We start from the raw sequence: 19,184 nt of genomic DNA on the forward strand, positions 1-19,184 counted from the left end.
CCCATAGGAGATCTCAACCCATGGGTGACCTCAAGAAGATCCAAACCCATAGGAGAAACCAACCCAGGAGAAACCAACTCATGGATGACCTCAAGGAGATCCCAACCCATGAGTGACCTCAAGAGGATCTCAACCCATAGGAGATATCAACTCATGGATGACCTCAAGGAGACCCCAACCCATAGGAGACCCCAACCCCTGGGTGACCCCAAGGAGACCCCAACCCCTGGGTGACCCCAAGGAGACCCCGACCCCCGGGTGACCCCAAGGAGACCCCAAGCCCTGGGTGACCCCAAGGAGACCCCGACCCCCGGGTGACCCCAAGGAGACCCCGACCCCTGGGTGACCCCAAGGAGACCCCGACCCCAGGGTGACCCCAAGGAGACCCCAACCCCTGGGTGACCCCAAGGAGACCCCCACCCCCTGGTGACCCCAAGGAGACCCCAACCCCTGGGTGACCCCAAGGAGACCCCAACCCCTGGGTGACCCCAAGGAGACCCCGACCCCCGGGTGACCCCAAGGAGACCCCGACCCCCGGGTGACCCCAAGGAGACCCCAAGCCCTGGGTGACCCCAAGGAGACCCCGACCCCCGGGTGACCCCAAGGAGACCCCGACCCCGGGTGACCCCAAGGAGGCCCCGCGCCGTGGTCCTCACCGGTCGGCACTGCTCTTCGGTCAGAAGGGTCTCTTTGTTCTCCTCCGGAAGACACTCGAGAGCGTCAAAGTAGAGCCACTGCGTAATGGGGGTGAACTTCCCCGACACCGCCTGGGGGGACACCGGGGACAAACCAGGGACAAATCAGGACCACCAGGGCCAAATGAGGGACAAATGAGGGCCACCGGGGCCAAAAGGACCAAATCAGGGCCACCAGGGCCAAATCAGGGCCACCAGGGACCAAATCAGGGCCTCCAAGGCCAAATCAGGGCCAAACCAGGGCCACCGGGGCCAAATCAGGATCACTGGGGCCAAACCAGGGCCACATTAGGGCCAAATCAGAACCACCGGGACCAAATCAGGGCCAAATCAGGACCACCAAGGACCAAATCAGGGCCTCCAAGGCCAAACCAGGGCCAAATCAGGGCCACATTAGGGCCAAATCAGAACCACCAGGGCCAAATCAGGGCCAAATCAGGGCCACATTAGGGCCAAATCAGAACCACCAGGGCCAAATCAGGGCCAAATCAGGACCACCGGGGCCAAATCAGGACCACTGGGGACCAAATCATGGCCACCAGGGACCAAATCAGGGTCAAATCAGGACCGACGGGGCCAAATCAGGACCACCACGGACCAAATCAGGACCATCAGGGACCAAATCAGGGCCAAATCAGGGCCACCAGGGCCCAAATCAGGGCCACCAAGGACCACATGAGGGTCAAATCAGGATCACTGGGGCCAAATCAGGACCACCAAGGATCAAATCAGGGCCACCAGGGCCAAATCAGGGCCACCAGGGACCAAATCAGGGCCACCAGGGACCAAATCAGGGCCAAATCAGGGCCACCAAGGACCAAATCAGGGCCAAATCAGGACCATCAGGGACCAAATCAGGGCCATCAGGGACCAAATCAGGATCACTGGGGCCAAATCAGGGCCAAATAAGGACCATCAGGGCCAAAGGGACCAAATCAGGGCCAAATCAAAATCACTGGGGCCAAATCATAGCCAAATCAGGGCCACCGGGGCCAAATCAGGGTCAAATGAGGGCCACCAAGGTCAAAGTAGGACCAAATCAGGGCCACCAGGGACCAAATCAGGGCCACCAGGGCCAAATCAGGGCCACCAGGGACCAAATCAGGGCCACCAGGGCCAAATCAGGGCCACCAGGGACCAAATCAGGGCCACCAGGGACCAAATCAGGGCCACCAGGGCCAAATCAGGGCCACCAGGGACCAAATCAGGGCCACCAGGGCCAAATCAGGGCCACCAGGGACCAAATCAGGGCCACCAGGGACCAAATCATGGCCACCAGGGCCAAATCAGGGCCACCAGGGACCAAATCAGGGCCACCAGGGCCAAATCAGGGCCAAATAAGGACCATCAGGGACCAAATCAGGGCCAAATCAAAGTCACTGGGGCCAAATCAGGGCCACCAAGGACCAAATCAGGGCCACCAGGGCCAAATCAGGGCCAAATCAGGACCACCAGGGCCAAAAGGACCAAATCAGGGCCAAAGGGGCCACATCAGGGCCACCAAGGACCAAATCAGGGCCAAATAAGGACCATGAGGGCCAAAAGGACCAAATCAGGACCACCAGGGCACCAAATCAGGGCCAAATCAGGACCATCAGGACAGATCAGGGCCACCAAGGACCAAATCAGGGCCACTGGAGCCAAATCAGGGCCAAATCAGGGCCACCAGTGACCAAGCCAGGACCAAATCATGGCCACCAGGGCCAAATCAGGACCACCAGGACCCCAAGTTGGCCAAGAAGGAACCTCAACGCTCAAGATGGCCCCCGATGTCCAGATGGGACCACGCTGACCAAGAAGGAACCTCCATGGTCATGGTGGACCTCCATGTCCAGGTGGACCAAGAAGGAACCTTGAAGGTCGAGGTGGCCCCTGACGTCCATGTGGACCCAAGCTGCCCAAGAAGGAACCTCCATGGTCATGGTGGACCTCCATGTCCAGATGGGACCACGTTGACCAAGAAGGAACCTCCATGGTCATGGTGGACCCCCATATCCAGGTGGGACCAAACTGACCAAGAAGGAACCTTGAAGGTCATGGTGGACCTCCATGTCCAGGTGGGACCAAACTGACCAAGAAGGAACCTTGAAGGTCGAGGTGGACCCCCATGTCCAGATGGGACCAAGAAGGAACCTTGAAGGCCATGGTGGACCTCCATGTCCAGGTGGGACCACGTTGCCCAAGAAGGGACCTCGATGGTCAAGATGTCCCCCTGATGTCCCCCGATGTCCCCGTTGGGCGGTACCTTCATGACCTCCTGCGCGGCGACGCCGCCGATGAAGGCGTTGACGGGCGCCAGATCTCCGGTGGCCTCGAAGGCCAATTCCCGCAGGAGCTCCTCGTCGAGGTCCTCCCCCGGAGCCACCGCTCGCGACAGCGCCACCACCTCGGCCGCGTCCCCCTGCGCACAACCGCCGTTGGCCACCGACCACCGTCTGGTGGCCACCAGGGCTCAAGGGTGATGGAACCACCATAGACCACCATCTGGTGGCCACCAGGGCCCAAAAGGGTGGTGGGACCACCATGGATTGAGGCCCAAAGGGTGGTGGGACCACCATAGACCATCATCTGGTGGCCACCAGGGCTCAAAAGGGTGATGGGACCACCATAGACCACCGTCTGGTGGCCACCACAGCCCCAAAGGGTGATGGGACCACCATAGACCACCGTCTGGTGGCCACCAGGGCCCAAAAGGGTGGTGGGACCACCATAGACCACCATTTGGTGGCCACCAGGGCTCAAAGGGTGATGGGACCACCATAGACCACCATTTGGTGGCCACCAGGGCCCAAAAGGGTGGTGGGACCACCATAGAGCACCGTTTGGTGGCCACCAGGGCCCAAAGGGTGGTGGGACCACCATAGACCACCGTTTGGTGGCCATCAGGGCCGAAAAGGGTGATGGGACCACCATGGATTGGGGCTCAAAGGGTGATGGGACCACCATAGACCACCATTTGGTGGCCACCAGGGCTCAAAGGGTGATGGGACCACCATAGACCACCATCTGGTGGCCACCACCGCCCCAAAGGGTGGTGGGACCACCATGGATTGAGGCCCAAAGGGTGGTGGGACCACCATAGACCACCATTTGGTGGCCACCAGAGCTCAAAGGGTGGTGGGACCACCATAGACCACCATCTGGTGGCCACCAGGGCTCAAAAGGGTGATGGGACCACCATGGATGGGGCCCAAAGGGTGGTGGGACCACCATAGACCACCGTCTGGTGGCCACCAGGGCTCAAAAGGGTGATGGGACCACCATAGACCACCGTCTGGTGGCCACCAGGGCTCAAAGGGTGATGGGACCACCATAGACCACCATCTGGTGGCCACCAGGGCCCAAAAGGGTGGTGGGACCACCATAGACCACCATCTGGTGGCCACCAGGGCCCAAAAGGGTGGTGGGACCATCATGGACCATCATCTGGTGGCCACCAGGGCTCAAAAGGGTGATGGGACCACCATAGACCACCATCTGGTGGCCACCAGGGCTCAAAAGGGTGGTGGGACCACCATAGACCACCATCTGGTGGCCACCAGGGCTCAAAAGGGTGGTGGGACCACCATAGATCACCATCTGGTGGCCACCAGGGCCCAAAAGGGTGGTGGGACCACCATAGACCGCCATTTGGTGGCCACCAGGGCCCAAAAGGGTGGTGGGACCACCATAGACCACCATCTGGTGGCCACCAGGGCCCCAAAGGGTGATGGGACCACCATAGACCACCATTTGGTGGCCACCAGAGCCCCAAAGGGTGATGGGACCACCATGGACCACCATCTGGTGGCCACCAGGGCTCAAAAGGGTGATGGGACCACCATGGACCACCGTCTGGTGGCCACCAGGGCCCAAAAGGGTGGTGGGACCACCATGGATGGAGGCCCAAAGGGTGGTGGGACCACCATAGACCACCGTTTGGTGGCCACCAGGGCCCAAAGGGTGGTGGGACCACCATAGACCACCATTTGGTGGCCACCACAGCCCCAAAGGGTGGTGGGACCACCATGGATTGAGGCCCAAAGGGTGGTGGGACCACCATAGACCATCATCTGGTGGCCACCAGGGCTCAAAAGGGTGATGGGACCACCATAGACCACCGTCTGGTGGCCACCAGGGCCCAAAAGGGTGGTGGGACCACCATAGACCACCATTTGGTGGCCACCACAGCCCCAAAGGGTGATGGGACCACCATGGATGGGGCCCTGGTGGCCACTATGGCCCCAAAGGGTGATGGCGGCCATGATGGGCGGCCATGTTGCCCAGAGCCTGGTGGCCACCAGGGCCCCAAGGGATAATGGGACACTATTGGGTGGCCATATTGCCCCAATACCCCCTGGGGGCGGCCATATTGCCCCTGTTGGCGGCCATATTGCCCCTGGGGGCGGCCATATTGCCCCAATGCCCCCCTGTTGGTGGCCATATTGCCCCAATGCCCCCTGTTGGTGGCCATATTGCCCCAATGCCCCCTGTTGGCAGCCATATTGCCCCAATGCCCCCTGTCGGCGGCCATATTGCCCCTGGGGGTGGCCATATTGCCCCAATGCCCCCTGTTGGCAGCCATATTGCCCCTGGGGGCGGCCATATTGCCCCAGTGCCCCTGTCGGCAGCCATATTGCCCCTGGGGGCGGCCATATTGCCCCAATGCCCCCTGTTGGCGGCCATATTGCCCCTGTTGGCAGCCATATTGCCCCAATGCCCCTTGTTGGCGGCCATATTGCCCCAATACACCCTGTGGGCGGCCATATTGCCCCTGTGGGCGGCCATATTGCCCCAATACCCCCTTGTTGGCAGCCATATTGCCCTGTGCCCCCTGTCGGCAGCCATATTGCCCCAATCCAAGTCTCCCCATGTCCCCACCTGGCGGCCATATTGCCTCAGTCCCAGTCTCCCTGTTGGCAGCCATATTGTCCCAGTGTCCCCATGTCCCCTGTCGGCAGCCATATTGCCTCAGTATCTCTATGTCCTCTTGTTGGCGGCCATATTGCCTCAGTCCCAGTGTCCCCATATCCCCACCCGGCGGCCATATTGCCCCAATGCCCCCTGTCGGCAGCCATATTGCCCCTTGGGGCGGCCATATTGCCCCAATGCCCCCTGTTGGCAGCCATATTGCCCCTTGGGGCGGCCATATTGCCCCAATACCCCCTGTTGGCAGCCATATTGCCCCTTGGGGCGGCCATATTGCCCCAATGCCCCCTGTTGGCAGCCATATTGCCCCTTGGGGCGGCCATATTGCCCCAATACCCCCTGTCGGCAGCCATATTGCCCCTGTTGGCGGCCATATTGCCCCAATACCCCCTGTCGGCAGCCATATTGCCCCTGTTGGCGGCCATATTGCCCCAATACCCCCTGTCGGCAGCCATATTGCCCCTGTTGGCAGCCATATTGCCCCAATGCCCCCTGTGGGCGGCCATATTGCCCCAATACCCCCCTTGTTGGTGGCCATATTGTCCCAGTACAACCTCTGGGCGGCCATATTGCCCCTGTGGGCGGCCATATTGCCCCAATACCCCCTTGTTGGCAGCCATATTGCCCCTGTGCCCCCTGTCGGCAGCCATATTGCCCCCGTGGGCAGCCATATTGCCCCAATCCAAGTCTCCCCATGTCCCCCACCCGGCAGCCATATTGCCTCAGTCCCAGTCTCCCTGTCGGCAGCCATATTGTCCAGTGTCCCCATGTCCCCTGTCGGCAGCCATATTGCCTCAGTATCTCCATGTCCTCTTGTTGGCGGCCATATTGCCTCAGTCCCAGTGTCCCCATATCCCCACCCGGCGGCCATATTGCCCCAGTGCCCCCTGTTGGCGGCCATATTGCCCCAATACCCCCTGTCGGCGGCCATATTGCCCCTTGGGGCGGCCATATTGCCCCAATACCCCTTGTTGGCGGCCATATTGCCCCTGTTGGCAGCCATATTGCCCCAATACCCCTTGTTGGCGGCCATATTGCCCCTGTTGGCAGCCATATTGCCCCAATACCCCTTGTTGGCAGCCATATTGCCCCTGTTGGCGGCCATATTGCCCCAATGCCCCCTGTCGGCAGCCATATTGCCCCTGTTGGCAGCCATATTGCCCAATGCCCCCTGTGGGCGGCCATATTGCCCCAATACCCCCTTGTTGGTGGCCATATTGCCCCAGTACAACCTCTGGGCGGCCATATTGCCCCTGTGGGCGGCCATATTGCCCCTGTGGGCGGCCATATTGCCCCTGTTGGCGGCCATCTTGCCCCCGTGCCCCCTGTTGTCGGCCATCTTGCCCCCCTCTCCCCCTCTCCCCCACCCGTCGGCCATGTTGGGGGCGGTACCTGGTGGCGGGGGCGCGGGGGCCGCCCGTGGAGCTGGAGGAAGCGGTGCAGCCCCTGCCAACCGCGGTGCAGCACCCGCGGCCGCTGCGCCTTCCCGAAATCCGTCACCACCGTCTGCGGGTCCTGCAGCGCCTCCCGCAGCCGCGCCTGCAACCGGGACGCACCAGTGGGAACCAGTACGGACCAGTAAGAGCCAGTATGGACCGGTAGGAACCACTATGGACCAGTAGGAACCAATGTGGACCAGTATGAGCCAGTATGGACCAGTAGGAACCAGTATGGACCAGTGGGAACCACAGTAGGAACCAGTACGGACCAGTAGGAACCACTATGGACCAGTAGGAGCCAGTATGGACCAGTAGGAACCACTATGGACCAGTAGGAACCAATGTGGACCAGTAAGGACCAGTATAAGCCAGTATAGACCGGTGGGAACCACTATGGACCAGTAGGAACCACTACGGACCAGTATGAGCCAGTATGAACTGGTAGGAAGCCACTACGGACCAGTAGGAACCAGTATGGACCAGTATGAGCCAGTATGGACCAGTAGGAACCAGTACAGACCAGTATCAACCAGTAAAGACCGGTAAGAACTACTATGGACCAGTAGGAACCACTACAGACCAGTAGGAGCCAGTATGGACTGGTACAAACCACTACAGACCAGTAGGAACCAGTACAGACCAGTCACAAACCCCCCAGAGCTTCCCACTTCCCTCCCAGTCACTTCCCAGTGCTCCCAGTCCCTCAAACCAGTGCTCCCAGTTACCTCCCGCTCTCTCCCAGTGCTCCCAGTCCTTCCCAGTGCCTCCCAATCCTGTCCAAGTCCCTCCCAGTTCCTCCCAATCCCCTCCCAGTCCCTCCCAGTCCCCTCCCAGTGCCTCCCAGTCCCTCCCAGTCCCTCCCCGTCCGCTCCCAGTCCCTCCCAGTCCCTCCCAGTGCTCCCAGTGGCACTCACGAAGCGGATGTGTTGGGGCATCTTCACTTGGGTGACGATTCCCCCTCTCACGTAGTCCCCGAAACCGCTCGTGTCCCCAATGCTGAACGTGTACGGCCCTGCGCGGCCCCACCAGTGCACACCAGTACACACCAGTGCCTCCCAGTCCCCTTCCAGTCCCTCCCAGTGCCCCCTCCAGTGCCTCCCAGTGGCCCCCAGTCCATTCCCAGTGCCTCCCAGTTCCCCCCGGTCCATTCCCAGTCCCTCCCAGTCCATTCCCAGTTCCCCCCAGTCCCTCCTAGTGCATTCCCAGTCCCTCCCAGTCCCACCCAGTCACTCCCAGTCCATTCCCAGTCCCTCCCAGTCCATTCCCAGTCCCTCCCAGTCCATTCCCAGTCCCACCCAGTCCATTCCCAATCACTCCCAGTCCCTTCCAGTCCATTCCCAGTCCCACCCAGTCCATTCCCAATCACTCCCAGTCCCACCCAGTCCATTCCCAGTCCCTCCCAGTCCATTCCCAGTCACTCCCAGTCCATTCCCAATCACTCCCAGTCCCTTCCAGTCCATTCCCAGTCCCTCCCAGTCCATTCCCAGTCACTCCCAGTCCCCCCCAGTCCCTTCCCAGTTCCCCCCAGTGCATTCCCAGTCCCTCCCAGTGCCCCCAGTCCTTCCCCAGTCCCTTTCCAGTCCCTCCCAGTGCATTCCCAGTCCCTCCCAGTTCCCCCCAGTCCCTTCCAGTCCATTCCCAGTCCCCCCCCAGTGCCTCCAGTCCCTCCCAGTGCCCCCTCCAGTGCCTCCCAGTGGCCCCCAGTCCATTCCCAGTGCCTCCCAGTTCCCCCCGGTCCCTCCGCAGTCCCTTTCCAGTGCCCCCCAGTCCCTTCCCAGTTCCCCCCAGTCCCTTTCCAGTGCCCTGCAGTCCCTTTCCAGTCCCTCCGAGTCCCTTCCCAGTCCCTCCCAGTGCCCCCCAGTCCCCCCCAGCCCCTCCCAGTCCATTCCCAGCCCCTCCCAGTCCCTGTGCAGCCCCTCACCGAGGACTCGGATCTGGACGGGGCCGCAGCTGTTGAGTTCCTCCATGCCCTCCACCTCCGTGAAGGTGACGAAGTCTCCGCTCTCGAAGCCGTGCCGCGCCTCGTCCAGGCACGTCACCTCCCCCGGGCAGCCCTGCGCGGACACCGCCGCCGTCGGACACCACCCACGGACACCACCCCCACCCGGGACCCCAGCACGGCTCCGCACAACCCCCCCCGCGCAGCATCGCCGGGCTGGGACCTCCTGGGGGTCATCTCCGGGCTGGGGTCACCTCTGGGTTGGGGTCACCTCTGGGTTGGGATCACCTCTGGGTTGGGACCTCCTGGGGTCATCTCTGGGTTGGGATCTCCTTTGGATCACCTCTGGGTTGGGATCACCTCTGGGTTGGGGTTCCTCACGGGTTGGGACCTCCTGGGGGTCATCTCTGGGTTGGGATCACCTCTGGGTTGGGACCTCCTTTGGATCATCTCTGGGTTGGGGTCACCTCTGGGTTGGGGTCTCCTTTGGATCCCCTCTGGGTTGGGATTATCTCTGGGTTGGGACCTCTTTGGGATCACCTCTGGGTTGGGATCATTTCTGGGTTGAGGTTCCTCATGGGTTGGGACCTCCTGGGGGTCATCTCTGGGTTGGGATCTCCTTTGGATCATCTCTGGGTTGGGGTCTCTTTTGGATCATCTCTGGGTTGGGATCATCTCTGGGTTGGGACCTCCTGGGGGTCATCTCGGGTTGGGATCTCCTTTGGATCACCTCTGGGTTGGGGATCCCCTCTGGGTTGGGACCACCTCTGGGTTGGGATCTCCTTGGATCCCCTCTGGGTTGGGATCACCTCTGGGTTGGGTTCCTCATGGGTTGGGACCTCCTTGGGGTCATCTCTGGGTTGGGATCATCTCTGGGTTGGGGTTCCCATGGGTTGGGACCTCCTTTGGATCCCCTCTGGGTTGGGGTTCCTCATGGGTTGGGACCTCCTTGGGATCACCTCTGGGTTGGGATCCCCTCTGGGTTGAGGTTCCTCACGGGTTGGGACCTCCTTGGGGTCATCTCTGGGTTGGGATCCCCTCTGGGTTGAGGTTCCTCATGGGTTGGGACCTCCTTGGGATCATCTCTGGGTTGGGATCCCCTCTGGGTTGGGGTTCCTCATGGGTTGGGATCTCCTGGGGTTCCCCGGGGGCGGTACCTTGGTCACCATGGACACCATGGCGCTGAGCGGTTTGTTCCCCGTTGGGGTCCGTCACCACCAGATCGTCCCCAAAGTCGCAGAAGAGCTGCCTGTGGGGGGGTGGAAAGGGGGTTTTTGGGGGGCTCAGAAGATGTGAAGGTCCCCCCAACCCCCGGGAGGTCCTCACGGAGGTCCTCGCGGTGGCACCGGCGCCTCCTCCTCACCCGAAGAGCCCCCGCGTGTCGGCCACCACCAGTTTGATGCCGCGGCTGTGGCAGAAGTCGCCCACCCAGAGCTGCTCCTCCAGCGGAGAGTTGGTGAGGACCACCACCTGTGGGGACAACCGAGCGCCGTCACCTTCCACCACAGAGACGCCACCACACCCGCCGTCGGCCATCGACCATCCATCGACCATCGTCCATCATCCATCCATTGTCCATTGATCAACCATCAACCATCCATCGACCATTGATCAACCATCGACCATCAACCATCAACCATCGTCCATCCATCAACCATCGACCATAGTCCTTCCATCAACCATTGATCAACCATTGTCCATCCATCGACCATCAATCATCCATCAACCATTGATCATCCATCGACCATTGTCCATCCATTGTCCATCGTCCATCATCCATCCATTGACCATCCATCGACCATTGATCAACCATCAACCATCGTCCATCCATCAACCATTGTCCATCGTCCATCCATCGACCGCTGATCAACCATTGTCCATCCATCAACCATTGATCAACCATCATCCATTGATCATCCATCCGTTTGACCATCAATCAACCACTGATCATCGATCATCCATTGTCCATCATCCATTGTCCATCATCCATCCATTGACCATCGATCAACCATCGTCCATCCATCGACCATCGATCAACCATCGTCCATCGATCAACCATCGTCCATCCATCGACCATTGATCAACCATCGTCCATCGACCATCGATCAACCCTCGTCCATCCATTGTCCATCATCCATCGACCTTTGATCAACCATCATCCATCCATCATCCATCGTTGACCATCAATCAACCATTGATCATCGATCATCCATTGTCCATCATCCATCGTCCATCCATCAACCACTGATCAACCATCGTCCATCCATCGACCATTGATCAACCATCGTCCATCGACCATCGATCAACCCTCGTCCATCCATTGTCCATCATCCATCGACCATTGATCAACCATCATCCATCTCATCCATCGTTGACCATCAATCAACCATTGATCATCGATCATCCATTGTCCATCATCCATCGTCCATCCATCGACCATTGATCAACCATTGTCCATCCATCGACCATTGATCAACCATTGTCCATCCATCGACCATTGATCAACCATCATCCATTGATCATCCATCGTTGACCATCAATCAACCATTGATCATCGCTCACCCATTGTCCATCGTCCATCCATCGACCATCGTCCGTCATCTATTGACCATTATCCATCCATCGACCGTCATCCATCCATCCATTGTCCATCCATCATCCATCCATCAACCATCAGCCATTGACCATCATCCAACCATGACCAGACTGGACTGGGGACCCCCTCCAGATGTTGAAGAACCCCCTCCAGACGTTAAGAACCCCCTCCAGATGTGGAAGAACCCCCTCCAGATGTTGAAGAACCCCCTCCAGATGCTGGGGACCCTCTCCCAATGGTGGCAATGGAGACGGACGCCGGAGCTCCAAGAGGCCCAAACCCATTCCAGGACATCCAGACCGGACTGAGAACCCCCTCCAGATGTTGAAGAACCCCTCCAGACGTTGAAGAACCCCCTCCAGATGTTGAAGAACCCCCTCCAGATGTTGAAGAACTCCCTCCAGACGTTGAAGAACCCCCTCCAGACGTTGAAGAACCCCTCCAGATGTTGAGAACCCCCTCCAGACGTTGAAGAACCCCTCCCAGACGTTGAAGAACCCCTCCAGACGTCGAAGAACCCCCTCCAGATGTCGAAGAACCCCCTCCAGATGTTGAAGAACCCCTCCAGACATTAAAGAACCCCCTCCAGATGTTGAAGAACTCCCTCCAGACTTTGAAGAACCCCCTCCAGACGTTGAAGAACCCCCTCCAGACGTTAAAGAACCCCTCCAGATGTTGGGGACCCCCTCCAGATGTTGGCGATGGAGACGAACACCTGAGCTCCAGGTGGATCCAAGAGGCCCAAACCCATTCCGGGACCTCCAGACCGGACTGAGAACCCCCTCCAGATGTTGAAGAACCCCCTCCAGATGTTAAAGAACCCCCTCCAGACGTTAAAGAACCCCCTCCAGATGTTGGGGACCCCCTCCAGATGTTGAAGAACCCCTCCAGATGTTGGCGATGGAGACAAACACCTGAGCTCCAGGTGGATCCAAGAGGCCCAAACCCATTCCAGGACCTCCAGAGCGGACTGAGGACCCCCTCCAGATGTTGAGAATCCCTCCAGACATTGGGGACCCCCTCCAGATGTTAAAGAACCCCTCCAGATGTTAAAGAACCCCCCAGACGTTGGCGATGGAGACAAACACCTGAGCTCCAGGTGGATCCAAGAGGCCCAAACCCATTCCAGGACATCCAGAGCGGACTGAGAACCCCCTCCAGATGTTAAAGAACCCCCTCCAGATGTTGAGAACCCCCTCCAGACGTTGAAGAACCCCTCCAGATGTTGAAGAACCCCTCCAGACGTTGGCGATGGAGACGAACACCTGAGCTCCAGGTGGATCCAAGAGGCCCAAACCCATTCCGGGACCTCCAGATGTTAAAGAACCCCTCCAGACGTTGGGGACGCCCCCGTCCAGATGTTGGGGACCCCCTCCAGACGTTGAGAACCCCCTCCAGATGTTGAAGAACCCCTCCAGATGTTGGCGATGGAGACGAACACCTGAGCTCCAAGAGGCCCAAACCCATTCCAGGACCTCCAGAGCGGACTGAGAACCCCCTCCAGACGTTCAAGGACCCCCTCCAGTTGGGGACCCCTCCAGATGTTGAGGACCCCCCCGTCCAGATGTTGGGGTTACCTGGAAGGGCTCGAGGAAGTCCTCGGTGAGCGGCTGCCGAGCGCTGCTGACGGCCACGTAGGCGTTGAGTTCGGCCAAACGCGGCAGCGTCGCCTCCGCCCGGTTCTGCCCCACATCCTCCTCGCGCAGATAAAACTACAACGGTTCCGCTTCGTTAATTAACCCCCCCCCGTTAATTAACCCCCCCCCGTTAATTAATCCCCCCCCTCTCCCAGCGTTAACGAACGATCCCCACGAGGAGCTCTCGTCGCTCCTCCTGAGCCTCAACGGGGACGGCAAAAGGGATTAATGGCACCAAAAGGGGCGTTTTGCTCCCCAAAAACCCCAATTAAACCCCCGTGTGGGGCTTAATTACGCCCTTAATTAATTAATCCCACCCTACGCTAATTAATCAACCCACAAAAAGCGTTTATGGCCTCTAATAAAGCCCCGTAAGGACTACGAGGATGGATTAATCGCCCAAGTGGGGGCATTTCCCTCTCTTAGGAACCCAATTAACCCCTTCCACGGGGCTTAATTACCCCTTAATTAATTAATTGCTCCCTAAGCTAATTAATCAGCCCATGAAAAGCATTTATTGCCCATAACGATCCCACGGAACGACTGTGACAGCAAATTAATGACCACAACGTGAGGCATTTCGCTCCTTTAGGGATTCAATCGATCCCTCTTTGGGGCTTAATTACCCCCCGATTAATTAATCCCTTCCCATATTAATTAATCATCGCACAGAAAGCATTTATCTCTCAAATAACGACTGCAAAAGGGAATTAATTACCCCAAAAAGGGGCATTTCGCTCCCTGGGGAACCCCAAAAAGCCGAAATCAAGCGTTCATGGGGTTAATTACTCCCTAAATCAACTCATTAACGAATTAGTTAACTCATTAACTAATTAATTATCTCTGATCTTAATTAACGACTTCAGAAGCACATAGATTTCCGCTAACGACCCCCAGAAGGGGATTTATCCCCTCCAGCGACGCCGTTTCACCACGCGGGGAGCGAACCACGGCGGAGGGGGATGGGAATGAATGACGCTGTGGTTCGTTAACGGCGGGGAGATAATTGCGTTAACGAAGGCGGCGGTTAACGAGCTCACCTGGGAGGCCAGGTCGGCCCAGGCGGCGGGTTGGGGGTCGTGGAGGGTGACGGATTTGACCCCCCCGAGCACCAGGTTCTTCGCCACCTCTACGCCGAGGCCGCGCAATCCCGACACCAACACGTTGGACGTCTGCATCCGCTTCATCGCTTCGTGACCCAGAACGTACCTGGAAAGAGGGGGGGGGGGACACCCCGATTTATAGGGGAACGCCCCCAGAATCCAGAGGGAAACCCCCCCAAAGCCAAACGGAACCCCCAAAGCCAAAGGGAACCCTTCAAAGCCAAAGGGAACCCTTCAAAGCCAAAGGGACCTTCCAGAACTATAGGGAGATCCTTGCGGCCATAGGGACCCCCTCAAAGCCATAAGGACCCCCTAAAATCCAAAGGGACCCCCCCCAAAGCCATAAGGACCCCCTAAAATCCAAAGGGATCCCCCCAAAGCCATAAGGACCCCCCAAAATCCAAAGGGACCCCCCCATAATCCATAGGGACCTCCCAGAAGCACAGGGAGCTCCTTGAGGCCATAGGGACCCCCCCCAAAGCCATAGGTACCCCCCAAAATCCAAAGGAACCCCCCAAAGCCATAAGGACCCCCCAAAATCCAAAGGGACCCCCCCAAAGCCATAGGGATCCCCCAAAATCCAAAGGGACCCCCCCCAAAGCCATAAGGATCCCCATAATCCATAGGGACCTCCCAGAAGCACAGGGAGCTCCTTGAGGCCATAGGGATCCCCCAAAGCCAGAGGGACCCCCCCCAAAGTCATAGGGATCCCCCCAAAGCCATAGGGACTCCCCCAAAGCCATAGGGACCCCCCCAAAGCCATAGGGACCCCCCAGAAGCATAGGGACCTCTTGGAGTCCATTAGGACCCCCCAAAGCCATAAGGACCCCCCAAAGCCATAGGGATCCCCCCAAAGCCATAAGGACCCCCAAAGCCATAGGCACCCCCCAAAGCCATAGGGATCCCCCAAAGCCATAGGGAACCCCTAAAGGCATAGGGATCCCCCAAAGCCATAGGGACCCCCCCAAAGCCATAGGGATCCCCCCAAAGCCATAGGCACCCCCCAAAGCCATAGGGATCCCCCAAAGCCATAGGGAACCCCTAAAGGCATAGGGATCCCCCAAAGCCATAGGGACCCCCCCCAAAGCCATAGGGACCCCCCCAAAGCCATAGGGACCCCCCAAAAGCCATAGGGATCCCCCAAAAGCCATAGGGATCCCCCAAAAGCCAGAGGAACCCCCAAAAGCCAAAGGGCCCCCCCAATGTGTGACTCACAGTTGTCGGGAGTAGAGCCCCTCATCGATCTCGGCCTCAGCCCCGTTCCTGGCCATGCCCTGCGGAGCCCCGGTGTCACCCCCAAACGGACACCGGGGGGACAAAGGGACACCGGGGGGGGCAAAGGGACACCGGGGGGGGGGGCAAAGGGACACCGGGGGGGGGCAAAGGGACACCGGGGGGGGGCAAAGGGACACCGGGGGGACAAAGGGACACCGGGGGGGGCAAAGGGACACCGGGGGGGAGAAAGGGACACCGGGGGGGAGAAAGGGACAGCGGGAGGGGGGAGAAAGGGACACCGAGGGGGGGAGAAAGGGACACCGGGGGGGGGCAAAGGGACACCGGGGGGGGGGAAAAGGGACACCGGGGGGGGGGGGGAAGGGACACCGGGGGGGGGGAAAAGGGACACCAGCGGACACCAAAGTGGCAGTGGGTGACGCCAAAATGGCAGTGAGTGACACCAAATGACACCAAAGTGGCAGTGAGTGACACCAAAGTGGCAGTGAGTGACATCAAGTGACACCAAAGCAACACTGGGTGACACCAAAGTGGCAGTGAGTGACACCAAAGTGGCAGTGGGTGACACCAAATGACACCAAAGTGGCAGTGGGTGACACCAAATGACACCAAAGTGGCAGTGGGTGACACCAAATGACACCAAAGCAACACTGGGTGACACCAAAGTGGCAGTGGGTGACACCAAATGACACCAAAGTGGCACCAAAGTGGCAGTGAGTGGCACCGAGTGACTCTAAAGTCACAGTGGGTGACACCAAATGACACCAAAGTGGCACCAAAGTGGCAGTGAGTGGCACCGAGTGACTCTAAAGTCACAGTGGGTGACACCAAATGACACCAAAGTGGCACCAAAGTGGCAGTGGGTGACACCGAGTGACACCAAAGTGGCAGTGGGTGACACCAAATGACACCAAAGCAACACTGGGTGACACCAAAGTGGCAGTGAGTGACACTGAGTGACTCTAAAGTCGCAGTGGGTGACACCGAGTGACACCAAAGTGGCAGCGGGTGACACCAAATGACACCAAAGCAACACTGGGTGACACCAAAGTGGCACCAAAGTGGCAGTGAGTGACTCTAAAGTCGCAGTGGGTGACACCGAGTGACACCAAAGTGGCAGTGGGTGACACCAAATGACACCAATGCAACACTGGGTGACACCAAAGTGGCAGCGGGTGCCACCGGGTGCCACCAAAGTGGCAATGGATGACACTGAGCGACACCAAAGTGGCAGTGGGTGACACTGGGTGCCATCAAAGTGGCAGTGAGTGACACCGGGTGACACCAAAGTGGCAGTGGGTGACACCGGGGGCCATCAAAGTGGCAGTGGGTGACACTGGGTGCCATCAAAGTGGCAGTGGGTGACACCGGGTGACACCAAAGTGGCAGTGGGTGGCAGCAGGTGCCACCAAAGTGGCAGTGGGTGACACTGGGTGCCATCAAAGTGGCCGTGAGTGACACCGGGTGACACCAAAGTGGCAGTGGGTGGCAGCGGGTGACACCAAAGTGGCAGTGGGTGGCAGCGGGTGGCAGGGAAGCGGCGCGGGGGACACTCACGTTGGCGGGGTGACGCTGGGGGACGCGGCGGGGGCGGCGGCGCGGGGAGCGCCCGTCGGTGTCTCGGACCCGGAGACGCGGCGCTTCTTGGACAGCGGGGGGCTGGACATCTGCGGGGACACCACGGGGACAGGGACAACCTCAGGGGACAGGGGACAACCTCGGGGGACACCACGGGGACGGAGACACCATCGGGGGGACACAGGGACAGAGAACACTCTCAGAGGACACATGGGGACAGGGACACCCTCAGGGGACACATGGGGACAGGGGACACCCTCAGGGGACACATGGGGACATGGGACACCCTCAGGGGACGCAGGATACCCTCAAGGGACACACGGGGACAGGGACACCATCAGAGGACACACAGGGACAGAGAACACTCCCAGAGGACACAAGGGGACAGGGGACACCCTCAGGGGACACATAGGGACACCCTCAGGGGACACACAGGGACAGAGAACACTCTCAGAGGACACATGGGGACGTGGGACACCCTCAGGGAACATGTTTGGCTATAGGACACTCTCAGGGGACACGTGGGGACAGAGGACACCCTCAGGGGACACCTGGGGACAGAGAGACCATCAGGGGACATGTGGGGACATGGGACACCCTCAGGGGACACATGGGGACAGGGGACACTCTCAGGGGACACAGGATACACTCAAGGGACACCCGGGGACAGGGACACTATCGGGGGGACACAGGGACAGAGAACACTCTCAGAGGACACATAGGGACAGGGGACACCCTCAGGGGACAGGGGACACCCTCAGGGGACACGTGAGGACACCCTCAGGGGACACGTGGGGACACGCAGGAACGGGGACAGGGACAGATGGGGACAGACATGGGGACACAGGCTGGGGACACGGAGACAGACAGGGACCGGGGGGGAGACACTGGCGGGAGACTGGGGGACACTGGGGGGACACTGAAATACACTGGGAGGAACTGGGGGACATACGGGGGACATATGGGGACACTGGGAGGACACTGGGGGATGCTGGGAGGAACTGAGGGACACTGGGGGGACACGAAGGTGATGCTAAGGGACACTGGGGGCACACTGGGAGGAACTGGGGGACACTGGGGGGACGCTGGGGGCACTGGGAGGAACTGGGGGACACTGGGGGGGGACGCTGGGGGCACTGGGAGGAACTGGGGGACACTGGGGGGGACGCTGGGGGATGCTGGGAGACGTTGGGAGGAACTGGGGGACACTGGGGGGACACTGGGGGATGCTGGGGGGACGCTGGGAGGAACTGGGGGGATGCTGGGAGACACTGGGGGACACTGGGGGACACTGGGGGACACTGGGAGGACACTGGGGGACACTGGGGGACACTGGGAGGACACTGGGAGGACACTGGGGAGAAACTGGGAGATGCTGGGAGGAACTGGGGGGACACAGAAGTGATGCTGGGAGACACTGGGGGACACTGGGGGACATATGGGGACACTGGGGGGACACTGGGGGATGCTGGGAGGAACTGGGAGGACGCTGGGAGGACACTGGGAGGAACTGGGGGACACTGGGAGGACACTAAAATACACTGGGAGGAACTGGGGGACATATGGGGACACTGGGAGGACACTGGGGAGAAACTGGGGGATGCTGGGAGGAATGGGAGGAACTGGGGGGACACAGAAGTGATGCTGGGAGACACTGGGGGGACACTGGGGGACATATGGGGACACTGGGAGGAACTGGGGGATGCTGGGAGGAACTGAGAGGAACTGGGGGACACTGGGAGGATGCTGGGGGGACACTGGGAGGAACTGGGGGAGACTGGGAGGATGCTGGGGGTTCACTGGGAGGAACTGGGGGAGACTGGGGGGACACTGGGAGGAACTGGGGGAGACTGGGGGACACTGAAATACACTGGGAGGAACTGGGGGACATATGGGGACACTGGAGGACACTGGGAGGACACTGGGGAGAAACTGGGGGATGCTGGGAGGAACTGGGAGGAACTGGGGGGACACAGAAGTGATGCTGGGAGACACTGGGGCGACACTGGGAGGAACTGGGGGACATATGGGGACACTGGGAGGACACTGGGGGGAC

General features: G+C 59.6%; 1 protein-coding gene across 1 annotated transcript in view; it reads right to left on the reverse strand.

The window, feature by feature from the left end:
- LOC104061484 (ubiquitin-like modifier-activating enzyme 1) overlaps positions 1-19,184 on the reverse strand; it is a 50,974-nt gene that overhangs the window by 30,053 nt on the left and 1,737 nt on the right. The window contains 12 exon segments of the mRNA XM_054052249.1: positions 657-767; positions 2,941-3,096; positions 6,996-7,142; positions 7,957-8,054; positions 8,964-9,096; positions 10,139-10,171; positions 10,173-10,230; positions 10,345-10,451; positions 13,155-13,289; positions 14,255-14,423; positions 15,533-15,591; positions 17,104-17,217. Coding sequence (XP_053908224.1) covers positions 657-767; positions 2,941-3,096; positions 6,996-7,142; positions 7,957-8,054; positions 8,964-9,096; positions 10,139-10,171; positions 10,173-10,230; positions 10,345-10,451; positions 13,155-13,289; positions 14,255-14,423; positions 15,533-15,591; positions 17,104-17,217 — 1,320 coding nt within the window.

This window comes from Cuculus canorus, chromosome 32 (genome assembly GCF_017976375.1).
Source record: "Cuculus canorus isolate bCucCan1 chromosome 32, bCucCan1.pri, whole genome shotgun sequence".
NCBI classification, from domain to species: domain Eukaryota; kingdom Metazoa; phylum Chordata; class Aves; order Cuculiformes; family Cuculidae; genus Cuculus; species Cuculus canorus.